Source organism: Oncorhynchus mykiss, chromosome 8, assembly GCF_013265735.2.
Source record: "Oncorhynchus mykiss isolate Arlee chromosome 8, USDA_OmykA_1.1, whole genome shotgun sequence".
Lineage (NCBI taxonomy): Eukaryota > Metazoa > Chordata > Actinopteri > Salmoniformes > Salmonidae > Oncorhynchus > Oncorhynchus mykiss.
In genome coordinates this window covers 19,618,037-19,633,067 of record NC_048572.1, presented here as the reverse complement: position 1 = coordinate 19,633,067, position 15,031 = coordinate 19,618,037, and the positions used below count along the sequence as shown (strand labels likewise).

Sequence of the window (15,031 nt, the reverse complement as noted above, 5' to 3'; positions counted from 1 at the left end):
ACTGAGAAGTGGCTTCCGTTTGGCCACTCTACCATAAAGGCCTGATTGGTGGAGTGCTGCAGAGATGGTTGTCTTTCTGGGAGGTCCTCGCATCTCCACAGAGGAACTCTGGAGCTCTGTCAGAGTGACCATCGGTTTCTTGGTCACATCCCTGACCAAGGCACTTCTCCCCGTTTGCTCAGTTTGGCCAGGCGACCAGCTCTAGGAAGAGTCTTAGTGGTTCCAAACTTCTTCCATTTAAGAATGATGGAGGCCACTGTGTTCTTGGGGAACTTCAATTTTGCATAAATGTTTTGGTAACCTTCCCCAGATCTGTGCCTAGACACAATTCCTTCGACCTCATGGCTTGGTTTTTTGCTCTGACATGCACTGTCAACTGTGGGACCTTATATGGACAGATGTGTGCCTTTCCATATCATGTCCAATCAATTGAATTTACCACAGGTGGACTCAAATCAAGTTGTAGAAACATCTCAAGGATGATCAATGGAAACAGGATGCACCTGAGCTCAATTTTGAGTCTCATAGTAAAGGGTCTGAATACTTATGTAAATAAGGTATCTGTTTTTTTTTATTTTTTTTAAACATTTGCAAACATTTGTAAAAACCTGTTTTCAATTTGTCATTATGGGGTATTGTGTGTAGATTGACGAGGAGTCTACACTCAATCATACATTTTAGATTAAGGCTGTAACGTAACATAATGTGGAAAAAGTCAAGGGGTCTGAATACCACCCGAATGCACTGTAAATAAACAAGTGAACAACAGTCCACATAAAGAAATACAATTGTCTATATGGACTTTTAGATTTAATTCATTCAACCAAACCCCTTCCCTGGGGTTAGTACCTTAAAGTAAACAGACACTTGTCACTGCTTCATAGGTCCTGAACAGTACTGATGAGGAGATGACTGTACAATACACAGGAGAAACCAGACCAGGGTGACCCATGTTGGTCTTTATACAGGTACTGTATATGTGTATATGTATTACCAAAAGGGAAATTAAATGCAGGGCCTGATGTCTTGTTTTACAGTATGGTTCCTGTTGGTTTGGTGAATTAATAAAAATCCCTCTCTCCTCTCAGTTATACAGCCTTGTCCTCCAGCATCACCACCCCAGCAGCCAGACAGAAGTAACAAGGATTTTTTTTAAAGCATGAGGACTTTCTAATGAATGTATTAATTTCTCTGTGCCACTCACCTGGGGAATCACTGAGCTTCCATTCTCAGTTAGAATCTCTCTGATCTGCATGACATCAGCATCCCAGAGAGACCGGAACAGCTAAAGCCCTGTGCAGATGGGACTTTCTACATGATGAAAATGTCAGAGTTGCTGATTGTGATGCACTAAAGGAAATCTGACGCATTTGCACTACATTTCCAGTTTTAGTTTTTAGGTAGAACGAGCATACTCGTTGCACCACCCCAACACTAATATAAAAAGAGCCTATACTGTACAATAATATTACACATAATAGAGCTGATGATTGAAAATGACATTTCTCCAATGAGTCAATCACATTGGATATTCGCAGTACGCAATATGGCTGTCTTAAAAAAAATAACTTGTGCAATTCACATGTGCATTCAGTTTGCTTCCTCTGGGAAGAAGAATGGTTCTTTGTGCTTCACATCCTTATCTGTAGACTTCCTTCTCCTGGCTCTGCTCTGCTCAGGGTAAAAATAGTGGCCTCCGACTTTCGTTAGAGCTCATTACATGCCGATTCCTCTGCCGTCTTGAACATCAAGATTGAGTTGTAGATTTTTATGGCTGGACCCAGCTTGATGCTCATGATCCTCACTAGGTCAACCTGAGTCAACAGAAGGAAGGCTTCACCATCTATTTGCTGGACAAAAACATATGAGGGAGGGAAGAGTTAGAGAAGTCTCACGTTTGAAAATGTCCACCATCAAAGTGCTTTCCTAATGAACCTTTTTGCCCAAGGAATATGTTTCACTTTCAACCTCCAAAATCAGGCAGCTTAGACATAGTGGTGGCTAAAGAATTAACTTCAAAGCCAATGGTTTTTAAAGATTCTTCACCATACAAATGACCATGGCTCATTAGAGGGGGTGTTATTCAGGGATTGAGTCATATTCTACATTTAACAAGCTGTCGTAATATCACCCGCTATTAACGCTGACAGAATGGCATAATAACGATGCTCTTGTTTTGGGATAACCTATGCATCCTTCATTCCTCCCATCCTATAGGGAGACCGACAGATGAATATATTCAAACAGTGCCTTAGATGAGCTGGTTTGCGCATGTAGGAGTGGTACTTGTGTTGCCTCTCCTCCCACAGACACTTACGCAAAACCCTCTTGTTCATTGTTCATACTTCCCGCAGCCATTGGATAGGCACATAATTTACTTTTACTTGCCCACTGTAACATATGATTAGCCTAGGGTACTCAATCTAGTAGGCCGCTATAGTTTTATAATGGGCTGCAAAATAGTGGTTTTGTGCCGAATTTGGAGAGCAGTTTGACATGGGACATACACACGCATAGTCCCCAGTCTCCAGGATCCCAAGATAATGTGTTTTATTGGGTGTGCTCATGTAGCCAACTAGCGTATAGCCGCTAGAAGGATAGTTGCCATAAGGGCGAAATACTACTGTTAGTAAAGCACCATGGATAAGGTCATTCATTGTTATGTAAAAACATTTTTGCAAAATGTTCGCCTAGGGTACGCAGCAGAACGTTGTAGCGAATCCGAAGCGCAGACTGACTTTTTTGTTTGTGCTCATAACACTCCATGGTCGTTAGAAGACTGTACACCTATAGTATGAAATTGACAGGGGGAAGCTTGGTGTGTGTGTGTGTGTGTGTGTGTGTGTGTGTGCGAGCTAATAGATCATGTGCAGTGACGCCTGTTTGAATGAGTGTATTAGAGCATTAGATTGATGGCCATTAGTTTGTTTTGCCCCTAGTTTGTACCGCCCACACACACACACACCTGCATACACACACAACCCGCCCGTCTCTGTATGTAACAACGGTTCCTCCTTCTGAAAATAATCTGTGGCACAACCTTTTCCAGGTCCTAATACTTATAATAATATGGTAATTATGTGCTTCTTACTAAAGCCAATTCTAAAGTATAGTTTCACCAGGTCATCTACAGTAACTAAGACATTTCAATGGTGGCGTGCACAGCATTAAGGAGCCAGGGAGACATGCACTTAAACAAATCCCCTACGTTAATCTTGAAATATAACAGACTTTATTCTAAAAATGTTTACTTTATTTGCAAAATATTTGCACCTTATTCATGAAATATTGGCACTTTTTTTAATGCAAAAAAATAATAATTCAAATACCATCACTGTTTATTTGATTAATATTGTGATGCTCCAAATTGAATACATTTCAACTCTATATCTGACATGGTACAGGTGTCTTCTTTTTTAAGCTAACCGTGTGTGTGAGGTGTGTACTTTTGTTTCAAAGTAGATTTATTTAGGACTACCAAGAAACACTCTGTGTGACCCTGATTTAGCCCACTGCAGTAAAAGTTTCAACTCTGAGGCAGACACAGATGTGGAGACCACAGAGCGATAATGTGGAGGTAATGCATCTGATGAAACCAAAATGGGATCTTTATAATCCCACAAGCAGACAGTAAATGGGAAGTCCTTTTCCCAGAAGTGTGTGTGTGTGTGTGTGTGTGTTTGTATCAGTGGTCAGTGAGCTAAAAGCTGTAGTGTACTGAAACTGTACCTCATCTCTGAAAGTGTGCACGTGTTCGTTACAGCCTGGAAGACCTTGGATGAACTCAATCACCTGTAACACATTGAACATCATGGTTAGTACAGTTATCCAAATTACCCAGACAGTTATTTAGACTGCACGAAACAATGTAAGTTATCCAGTACCTCCTCCACTGTCCACACAGCCACTTTGCTTGAAGTGATGCCAGCCACGGTGGGTAGCAGCTTGCTGTGCTGGTCCCAGCAGAAAGGAGTGCTGCTGGGGGATGGCGAGGTGCATGGCATGAACACTGACTGGTGAAGGGCTTCCTGTAGTGTCAGCTCTACTGTATGGAAGAGAAGAAAATAAACATACTCTACCTTGAATGAATTAACTTAATTTTAAACAACAAGAGATTTGTTGCTGTGGCTACCTGTAGATGAACTGCTTGATATTAAATCAGCAAGTGATCTGATGGAAGTATCTAGAAATGCTAGAAGAAACAGAACGCAGATGCTTGACGCTCACTCCTAACCATATTAGGAACCAGGGGCAACCAGTCTAATCAGATAGTGAGTTAATGCTGACTGTTACTTTGCTCCAGGCATAAACACATCTTTGAGCATCTTCCAAAGATTATTTCCTAAAATGTATAATTGGTAGTGACAATTCAAGTGAAGCAAAATATTTTGATGTTTTGAGAGTAATTCTAAAGTTTGATGGAACATAAAGATAAATGTTGCCCCGGGAGGAACTAATCTACTGTAGCAAGAGAGAGAGGACCACTTAGAAAGGTTTCAGCCAATAGCAAAGGCCACAGTCACAAACGGATGGGTCATAACTCTTTAGTACAAATTGAATGACAGTTGTGACACAGCAACTTCATGTTATTTTACTTTGGTGGATGGAGAAAACTAACAACAAAGCACTCAAGGACATTATTATTCATGTTTCAGGGAAATGGGAAGTATTTTTTGGAAGAGTCTTCTCTCACCATTCTGCTGAGTAAATACCTTTGGGAGATGTGGTGTTATATATGAAAATGCATGTTAGAGAATGACCACTACTCATTAAATCTATAATATACAGCGGGGTCCGAAATTAAAATGTAATTAAATTACATTGTATGCTCCAAAATATTGGGAATTATTTTGTATTTTATTTTATATTAATACAATTGCTCAGATTAAGATATTCTGTATAACAAGTAATACTATTTTCTCAAAAGGTAGGGCTCAAAATTATTGACACCCCTGTTTTCAATACTTCACCTTGCGAGGATAACGACACTGAGCCTTTTTCTAAATTGTTTTATGAGTTGGAGAACACATTGGAAAGGATCTTAGCAGTGGCAGCTAACCCATTAAGGCATTAGGGACGGCACCCCACTTGTGATAAAAAAACTGTTAACAAATATATTATATCATTCATGGATTATATTTTAAAATGCTGATAAAAGTCTGGTAAACATTTACATTTTCCGGTTTCAAAATGATATTGTTTAAAACAAGCTGTTCAGTTACCTACTAGTCAGCCTCTCAGTAGTGCTGAGTGATTAGTGCCTTTTGAGGTAGGTACGGTTTTGAATAGATTATTTTTTTAATAATCAGGTTTTAGATTTTTTTATACATTAAATGCATTATGAAATAGAGATTTTTAATGGAAATTCCAAACCCCAAAATAGTGAGAATTAAATTTCCAAAACATTGAACATTTTGCAATGCCTCTGTCAGGTCCACATTGGGTAAATAGAAAAATAGGAAACTATTATGAAATACAAAAATATTTCAGTTGTGTATATTATTATTAGTTTTTTATTTAATAACTGAATTATTTTTCATTTGTTAAAGTCATCATCGCATCTCTGCTCATGCAGTAGCAGTCTGCCAGCTAAACCTAATGTTATCTATGTGCTCCCCATACTGTCCCGTCTTTAGTCATCCTATTTAGCTAGCCTGCCTAAGTACTGTAGCCTACATACAGTATGCTACAGCGCTGTCTGATTAAATAATTGTACTCGTTTTTCAAAGTAGATAAGGAATACTTTCACAAACTGTCTCTGTCCCTCTCGTTGTGTTCTGTACATTCATCTATCGTGCGGTCTGTGTGGAAATCTAACCTAACGTAGCAGGGGAAAAAGTGTATCCATCCAGAGATCTACAGTACCAGTCAAAAGTTTGGACACACCTACTCATTCAAGGGTTTTTCTTTATTTTCACTATTTTCTACATTGTAGAATAATAGTGAAGACATCAAAACTATGAAACGACACATATGGAATCATGTAGTAACCAAAAAAGTGTTACAAAAATCCAAATATATTTTATATTTGAGATTCTTCAAAGTAGCCACCCTTTGCCTTGATGACAGCTTTGCACACTTTTGGAATTCTCTCAACCAGCTTCACCTGGAATGCTTTTCCCAACAGGCTTGAAGGAATTCCCACATATGCTGAGCACTTGTTGGCTGATACAGGAATGAGTAGGAGTGTCCAAACTTTTGACTGGTACTGTATATATAATGACGAGATGCTCATGTCTCCGGGACCTAACAATGGGAGTCGTTGTCGAACTAGGTTGAATATTTGCTTAAATGAAAACTACAACTCTCTTAAGCCCAGCATCCCACAAAATTCTTGCCTTGATTTCAGTTGTAAATTATTTAAATTCTCTCTAGTGAAATGCCGTATTGGGCTCACAAGAACCCCTGAAATAAATGGAATTCAAGAAATTTAACCAACAATGGTCAATTAGTTATTTAACCCGGAGAAAATAAATGTTGGTTAATCGCTCAGCACTACCCCTCAGTGATTCTGCCAGCAGCAACAGCTCCACGTGCGCATAGGCCCGGCGAACATTGTTTGGATTGTTTTACCAGCCATTTGCTATGAGGGGGAACTGCCCCAATGAAATCGCAGGATTTCATAGCATAAATTATAACAGCACAAAGTAAATGGATCATCCTGGGGCACTCAAATGTGGACTCTGGGTCTGCTCTAGTCTCCCTTCCAATGAGTCTCCTGCACCAGATGGCTTGAGATTAGATCTGCTCTATCAGGTACAGATGTCGCTAAAGCTAAAAATGAAATAAATGATCATAACAGTCACCGGAGTCTGGGACCTGATAAACCGGACATCTACATCTAACAAGAGTAGAAGGACTGAGAGATACACTAGCTCAAACCTTCTCATCGTGGATCTGGTAGGACAAAAAAGCATGACAGTGGCTGGCCAATTCCCCCCATGGTATTCAGGTGACAGGGCGATGTTTTGTGGACTTAAACAGCATAAAACTGGGTGTATCACAAAGCATGATCCAATTAATTAGCCAGCTATAATACATTTTTAGAAACATTGAGAAATAGTTTGGTACATTTTGGGGTCAGATGAACCAGTTATCTACCTTTGATAAGCATCTAGCTAGCTATAGCTAGCTAGTTAGCTCCCATTCCAAATTAAAGTCTTTCTAAACTAATATGACTAACTCAGAAATATTAAGTTGTTTCAGAATGAAACTAGCTAGCGCATCATGCTTTGTGACATGTTAGCTAGCTATCCCCATTTAGATAATGTATTTTCACTTATTGCATCTGCATGCTTGTTGAGTTCTCCCAGGTGCACCCGTTAGTTCGTGAGCTGGCCGCTCGTTCTAAATAGTATAATCTAATCTGTTCAAAACAGTGGCAGCATATGCAGCATTTGTCATTCGGTTTTTGACATGCAAAAGTGAAATGTATTTATGCTGTTGTTCAAATGCACAGATCGCTTCTATATCTTCTCAAAGAAACTATCAGTAGTTTGAAAACTTCGCATCATATGTTTGTCATGCTGCTTTGTTGACAACTCCAAACGACCCCGCGCCCCTGGTATTCAGCCAATCAGCGGCCACCACTGGATCTTAGACCATTCCTCCATACAGAATCCTTCCAAAGCCTTGATATCATTAGTCTGCGCTTATGGACTGCCCTCTTCAATTTAAACCACAGGTTTTCAATGAGTTTCAAGTCCAGAGACTGAGATAGCCAATGCAAAATGATGTTTTTATGTCGAATGAACCATTTCTTTGTGTAATTTGATGCGTGCTTGGAGTTATTTTCTTGCTGGAAGATCCACTTGCAGCCAGGTTTCAGCCTCCTTGCAGAGACAACCAGGTTTTTGGCTAAAATGTCCTAGTACTGGGTAAAGTTGATGATGCCTTAACCATAACAAGGGCCTTAGGACCAATGGAAGCAAAATAGCCCCATAACATCCACCACCATTTAGTAGGTAGGGGTAGGTATGTGGTATAGGGTTATTTTCTGCTCATGTATTCTAATTGAGACTGCAAACCCACAACTGGAGCGCGTAGTTCAGGAGCTCTATTTTCATGTCATCTGACCAAAGCACTGGTTCCAGTCCATGTGCCAATGCCGCTTACTAAACTCAAAACTACATATGTTGGATGACATGAAATACAGCTATTTGGCCACGCACACCAGGGGTGCGTTTGGCATCGAAATGAGAATGCTGCCTAAATTTGTTTTGTGTGTAAAAAAAAAGATTTTGAAAGAAGTAGTGCCCGTTGTGTGCACTGCCGGTAATAACATATACTACGGTATGGTACAGGAACGGTATGAAGGTATGAAAATCGGAACCGCCCAACCCTAACGAAAACAAATTCTGTCTGTCTTTGGTATTCAAATAATATTTGCTTCCAGCTTGCTAGCCTTTGATGAGTTCTGACTATAAACTTAAAATATTGTTAACTATCAGGTATTCTATTGAAATATGTCTTTGTCTGTTCAGCTGTTCGATCCTTTGGGTGAATAAACTTTGTTGGAGCTTTTATAGTGTCCGACAGTTTCTTACTCTGTTATTTAGAATCTAACACCTTTCTATCCCTTCAGAAGAGTGAGAACTCACAAAGACACAAAGGACCAGAGCCTTTGATGCTCTGACACAGGGACATCACACAAATAACCCTGAATCCAGAGACTGTACTGTAGAAGGAGTGAGTCATTCCTATTGCTTTAAGGTTTCGTATTGCTTAATGGTTATGTTCACATATCAAAATACTTAAACTTACATGCAAAATACCTGCTGTTAACTTTTAAATGATTGGAATGAATTATCCAAAGAGAGTATAAAGATTTTCAAGGACTGCTTTGGTATGCGGTGCAGTTTGGTTTCGTTTGGAGAGGATGTGAATGTTGGAATTTCGCTCAATAAATGAACTGAAACCAAAGGAGCTAGGACAAGAAACAAGATATATTATATGTGCCAAAGACATGAACATTTACATAATTGCACTGTGTAAAACTGTTTTGACAGCTTGTGCCTAGCTCTGGCACGACAGAGTAAGGGGAGAGAAATCCCAAGAGGTGTACACATTCAGCATAGTAAAAGACAGAGGAAGTGATGTAATTCTTGATTAATCTACATTACTGATTCATACTGTGAAGGAAGGCACGGGGTAAGATGAGTGGGAGGCGATAGATCAGACTATATTGGGGAAACACTGTGCAGTGATGCTCTTGATATCCAGTGGGAAGAATATAATGTTATTTAGAGACAGTTGTCACGCCCTGACCTTAGAGATCCTTATTATTCTCTATGTTTGGTTAGGTCAGGGTGTGGGAAAATCTATGGGAAAATCTGTCTATCGTTGTCTCTGATTGGGGATCATACAGTGGGGAGAACAAGTATTTGATACACTGACGATTTTGCAGGTTTTCCTACTTACAAAGCATGTAGAGGTCTGTAATTGTTTATCATAGGTACACTTCAACTGTGAGAGACAGAATCTAAAACAAAAATCCAGAAAATCACATTGTATGAGTGGCTCTGTAAGAAGCATCTCAAGGTCCTGGATTGGCCTAACCAATCTTCAGACCTGAACCCAATAGGAAATCTTTGGAGGCAGCTGAAAGTTCTTATTGCCCAGAGACAGCCCCGAAACCTGAAGGATCTGGAGAAGGAGAAATCCCTGCTGCAGTGTGTGCAAACCTGGTCAAGAACTACAGGAAACATATGATCTCTGTAATTGCAAACAAAGTACCAAATACCAAATATTAAGTTCTGCTTTTCTGATGTATCAAATACTTATGTCATGCAATAAAATGCAAATTAATTACTTAAAAATCATACAATGTGATTTTCTGGATTCCGTCTCTCACAGTTGAAGTGTACCTATGATAAAAATTACAGACCTCTACATGCTTTGTAAGTAGGAAAACCTGCAAAATCGGCAGTGTATCAAATACTTGTTCTCCCCACTGTATATAAGTTGTCATTTTCCTTTTGGGTTTTGTGGGATCTTGTTTTCTGTATAGTTTATTTTGCCTTACAGAACTAACTGTGTGTGCTTTTGTTTTTGTCATTGTTATTTGGCTTTTGGTGTCATCAATAAAAAGAACGATGTACGCCTTCCACGCTGCACCTTGGTCCACTCTTCATGCTACAAACGAGAGCCGTAACACCAGTTCAGTACCTTTGGTTTCAATTATGCATGGCACCTCACTCTTCATCTCCTCGTCCTCCACCAGCTCCTCTACCTTCTTCTGCTTGCAAGGCCGCCCAACCCTGGAAGAGAGAAGGGGGTCAATAGAGACACACAAACAGGGCAGTCTTGCAGGAACTGGGATCACACAATTTGGAAAAACATTTTTAATGACATACTGAGTTATTACTTAATTATCACAGTACATTCCAATATGTTCTAATACCTTCACTACTCCTGGGGTGAAAATGTAATGTAGATTGTAATCACTCCCAAATCCCAAAAATTGTTCGGTCAAACTCAATCAACATGCTGCTCTGATGAGTCTTGATAATTCATAAATAACAGAGTAATGACTTCTTCTCTCTAAATTAAACTTAGCGAACAGCTTCGGTCCCCTCTCTTTTCCATGTCTTCAGAATTTGTTTTGTGCATTGGACTGAAAGCAGGTTCCAACTCCTGAATAAAACACAGAGATACAACTTGGTGCCAGTCCCTGGACAACCAATTTCTCTGTGCAAATAACATTACTCAACATTTTAACAATCAACATTTTTTTTAATGAACATTTTAAGAATAAAGTGAAGTTTTTGGTGAATTTCATGTTAGCCTATACAAATCAAGCTGACCACATATGGCCAACAGCTGGAAGCTGATGTAGAGAGGCTTGGCAACTAGAGCAATCTTTAATTCTACTACTGTGACTCTGCGGCTCTCTGTGTGGCTTTCTGTGTGAAAATAGATAGGTGCTGATCTTAGGCCATGAACATTAAACTCTCAAGTCCAGAAAAAAGCACTTAAAGAAATAACCTCAATTGTGTATCGGTCACTTGGAAGGAGGATGTGTACACTCATCGGACAGTTTTTTTAGGTACACCACCCCGTTCATGAAAATGGATCACTCCTACAGACAGTGAGTCATGTGGCCGTGGCTTGCTATATAAACCAGGCATGGAAGCATTCAGTTACTGTTCGATTGAATGTTGGAATGGGCAAAATTGGTGACCTAAACAACTTTGATCATGGTATGATCGTTGGCTCCAGGCACACCGGATCCAATTTCTCAAGAAGGTTCGCCCTCCTGGGCTTTTCAAGCACAATAGTGTATAGGGCTGTCCCAGACAAAAAAAGTTTTAAATCTTGGTCTGTTCAATTGAGCGACATTTTTCAAGATGTATTTTTCCATATATACAGTCGTGGCCAAAGGTTTTGAGAATGACACAAATTTTCACAAAGTCTGCTGCCTCAGTTTGTATGATGGTAATTTGCATATACTCCAGAATGTTATGAAGAGTGATCAGATGAATTGCAATTAATTGCAAAGTCCCTCTTTGCCATGCAAATGAACTGAATCCCCCCAAAACATTTCCACTAAATTTCAGCCCTGCCATCATCATGTCAGTGATTCTCTCATTAACTTTTTTGGGATAGGGGACAGCATTTGGAATTTTGGATGAAAAGCGTGCCCAAAGTAAACTGCCTGCTACTCAGGCCCAGAAGCTAGGATATGCATAGATAGAAAACACTCCAAAGTTTCCAAAACTGTTAAAATAAGGTCTGTGAGTATAACAGAACTGAAACGGCAAGCAACAACCTGAGGAAAATCCATCCAGGAAGTGCTATTATTTTGAAATGGGTGTTTTTCCATTGAAAGCCTATCCACCATTTAAAGGGATAGGACCCAGATTCCGTTCCCTATGGCTTCTACTAGCTCTGAACAGTCTTTAGACATTGTTTCAGGTCTTTATTATGAAAAATTAGGGAGAATGCGCAGTTTCAATGAGAGGCCAGTGGAAAATCCCCAACCTGTGTGGTGCGCAATCCTGAGAGCACGCCTTTCTTGTTTTTCTTTAATATTGACAACGCTATTGTCCATTTGAAATATTATCAATTGTTTAGGCTAAAAACAACCTGAGGATTGATTATAGACATCGTTTGACATGTTTCTACAAACTTTACAGATACTATTACAGATACTATGTTTCTACGAACTTTACAGAATTTTCGTCTGCCTCTTGTGACTGCATTTGAGCCATTGGATTACTGAACAAAACGCGCCAACAAAATTGAGGTTTTTGGATATAAAGAGGGACTTTATCGAAGGTAAGTCAAAGGTAAGTGATTCATTTTATTGCTATTTCTGACTTTCGTGACTAATCTATTTGGCTGGTTACTGTTTGCAATGTTTTGTGTGCTGAGCGTTGTCCTCGGATAATCGCATGGTTTGCTTTCGCCGTAAAGCCTTTTGGGATCTGACACGGCGGCTGGATTAACAACAAGTTAAGCTTTATTTTGATGTATTGCGCTTGTGATTTCATGAAAGTTAAATATTTATAGTAATTGAATTTGAATTTGGCACTCTGCAATTTCACCGGAAGTTGTCGATGTGGGACGCTAGGTTTTAACACAGGTGTGAGTGTTGACGAGGACAAGGCTGGAGATCACTCTGCCATGCTGATTGAGTTCAAATAACAGACTGGAAGCTTCAAAAGGAGGGTGGTTCTTGGAATCATTGTTCTTCCTCTGTCAACCATGGTTACCTGCAAGGAAGCACGTGCCGTCATCATTGCTTTGCACAAAAAGGGCTTCACAGACAAGGATATTGCTGCCAGTAAGATTGCACCTAAATCAACCATTTATCGGATCATCAAGAACTTCAAGGAAAGCGATTTAATTGTTGATTTAATTGTTGTCTCCTAAAGTTGATTCAGCTGCGGGATCGGGGCACCACCAGTACAGAGCTTGCTCAGGAATGGCAGCAGGCAGGTGTGAGTGCATCTGTCAAGAAGGGCAGCAAAGAAGCCACTTTTCTCCAGGAAAAACATCAGGGACAGACTGATATTCTGCAAAAGGTACAGGGATTGGACTGCTGAGGACTGGGTTAAAGTCATTTTCTCTGATGAATCCCCTTTCCGATTGTTTGGGGCATCCAGAAAAAAGCTTGCCCGGAGAAGACAAGGTGAGCACTACCATCAGTCCTGCGTCATGCCAACAGTAAAGCATCCTGAGACCATTCATGTGTGGGGTTGCTTCTCAGCCAAGAGAGTGGGCTCACTCACAATTTTGCCTAAGAACACAGCCATGAATAAAGAATGGTACCAACACATCCTCCGAGCGCAACTTCTCCCAACCATCCAGGAACAGTTTGGTGATGAACAATGCCTTTTCCAGTATGATGGAGCACCTTGCCATAAGGCAAAAGTGATAACTAAGTGGCTCGGGGAACAAAACATCAATATTTTGGGTCCATGCCCAGGAAACTCCCCAGACCTTAATCCCATTGAGAACTTGTGGTCAATCCTCAAGAGGCGGGTGGACAAAAACCCACAAATTCTGACAAACTCCAAGCATTGATTATGCAAGAATGGGCCGCCATCAGTCAGGATGTGGCCCAGAAGTTAATTGACAGCATGCCAGGGTGGATTGCAGAGGTCTTGAAAAAGAAGTGTCAACACTGCAAATATTGACTCTTTGCATCAACTTCATGTAATTGTCAATAAAAGCTTTTGACACTTATGAAATGCTTGTAATTATACTTCAGTACTCCATAGTAACATCTGACAAAAATATCTAAAGACACTGAAGTAGCAAACTTTGTGGAAATTAATATTTGTGTCATTCTCAAAACTTTTGACCACGACTGTAGGCACACTGTAGACACAAATGTGTTTGAATAAAATCAACTAAATACACTGAACTTGTCTGATACTTTAAGAGCACTGGTTGTTGAAATAATTAAGACACAAATGACTCAAGAGGGAGCCTGATGGCCACTCTGTGTAAAAAAAAAATTTAATATATTTTTTTTACAGCCATTTCATTTCTTATTTGTTTCTCTGACTGAAAAGTTATGTTACCGAAATCCCTCATTTGTTTAGAAAAAACATTCCCTATTTGCTCAACCCTTGCTCTCTTTATGTGAAACACGTATGCATCGCATGCATGTGACCAATAGGGCCTGACTTACTGAATAGCCTATCATAATAGCCTAGTGATTAAAGCGTTGAGCCAGTAACCAAAAGGTTGCTGGATCGAATCCCCGAGCTGATGAGGTAAAAATGTGTCGTTCTGCCCCTGAACAAGGCAGTTAACCCACTGTTCCCCGGTAGGCCGTCATTGTAAATAAGAATTTGTTCTTAACTGGTGTCATGAAGTTGGCCTGAGGGTAGGTTTATGACAGTCATAAATACCCATTCCCCACTTTTTCCACTCTCTACCCTACTGATGTTACATTTGCAAACCCCTTTAGTACTTAATGAATATGATGTCAGTTCGGTTGTCATCTGAGACATTCTCATCAATGATAAGATGACATAAAGTCTACAGTGTAAGGTCTACACATCAGAGTTATCGGATTCACATAGAATTGTTGTTCAATTTAGATGTTTGAATATGAAATTATTTGTGATGGGATGAAATGTGATTTTAGCTTCTAAAATGTGAGATTTGGGTTTTCATAAGGTAGGGCTCTGCTCAATCAGTGGCCCACCCCTGTGAAGGGACATGGGATATAAAACTTTTCAAACACGCCCTCCTCTCTCTTCCTATATAAAGCCTTGACGACAATGTAACCTCCTGTTTCCGAGAATGTGAGGACAACAGTCCGATGTCAGAATGGTTCAGATAATAACTACAGAACGAAGCCAACATCAGCGTGAGCTTTGGTTGCGAATGGTATGAACTTTGAACTCTTATTCACTACAGAAGTGATACCTCCTAGCCATTGAGTTAGCAACAGCAGCTGCAAACGCAGGTTAGGAAGGAACAGACAGAGTATCCCGTCTACCACACAACGACGTTACAACAACGTATCCAATTTACCAGCAGAGACATTCTTCAAAGGACAAAGGACTAG

The 15,031-nt window shown here is 40.0% G+C and overlaps 1 protein-coding gene across 2 annotated transcripts in view; it reads right to left on the bottom strand.

Annotated features, from left to right (window-relative positions):
* Positions 1–996: 996 nt before the first annotated feature.
* LOC110529552 (lethal(3)malignant brain tumor-like protein 3) overlaps positions 997–15,031 on the bottom strand; it is a 39,488-nt gene continuing 25,453 nt past the window's right edge. The window contains exons 19-22 of one of the 2 annotated variants that reach the window (XM_021611811.2): positions 10,168–10,259; positions 3,885–4,045; positions 3,730–3,792; positions 997–1,850 (exon numbers count right to left, since the gene is read on the bottom strand). In XM_021611811.2, the coding sequence (XP_021467486.2) occupies positions 1,707–1,850; positions 3,730–3,792; positions 3,885–4,045; positions 10,168–10,259 (460 nt within the window). In that variant the 3' untranslated portion in view covers positions 997–1,706. The remainder of the gene's footprint in view (positions 1,851–3,729; positions 3,793–3,884; positions 4,046–10,167; positions 10,260–15,031) is intronic. The other variant, XM_021611812.2, reaches the window with a different exon arrangement.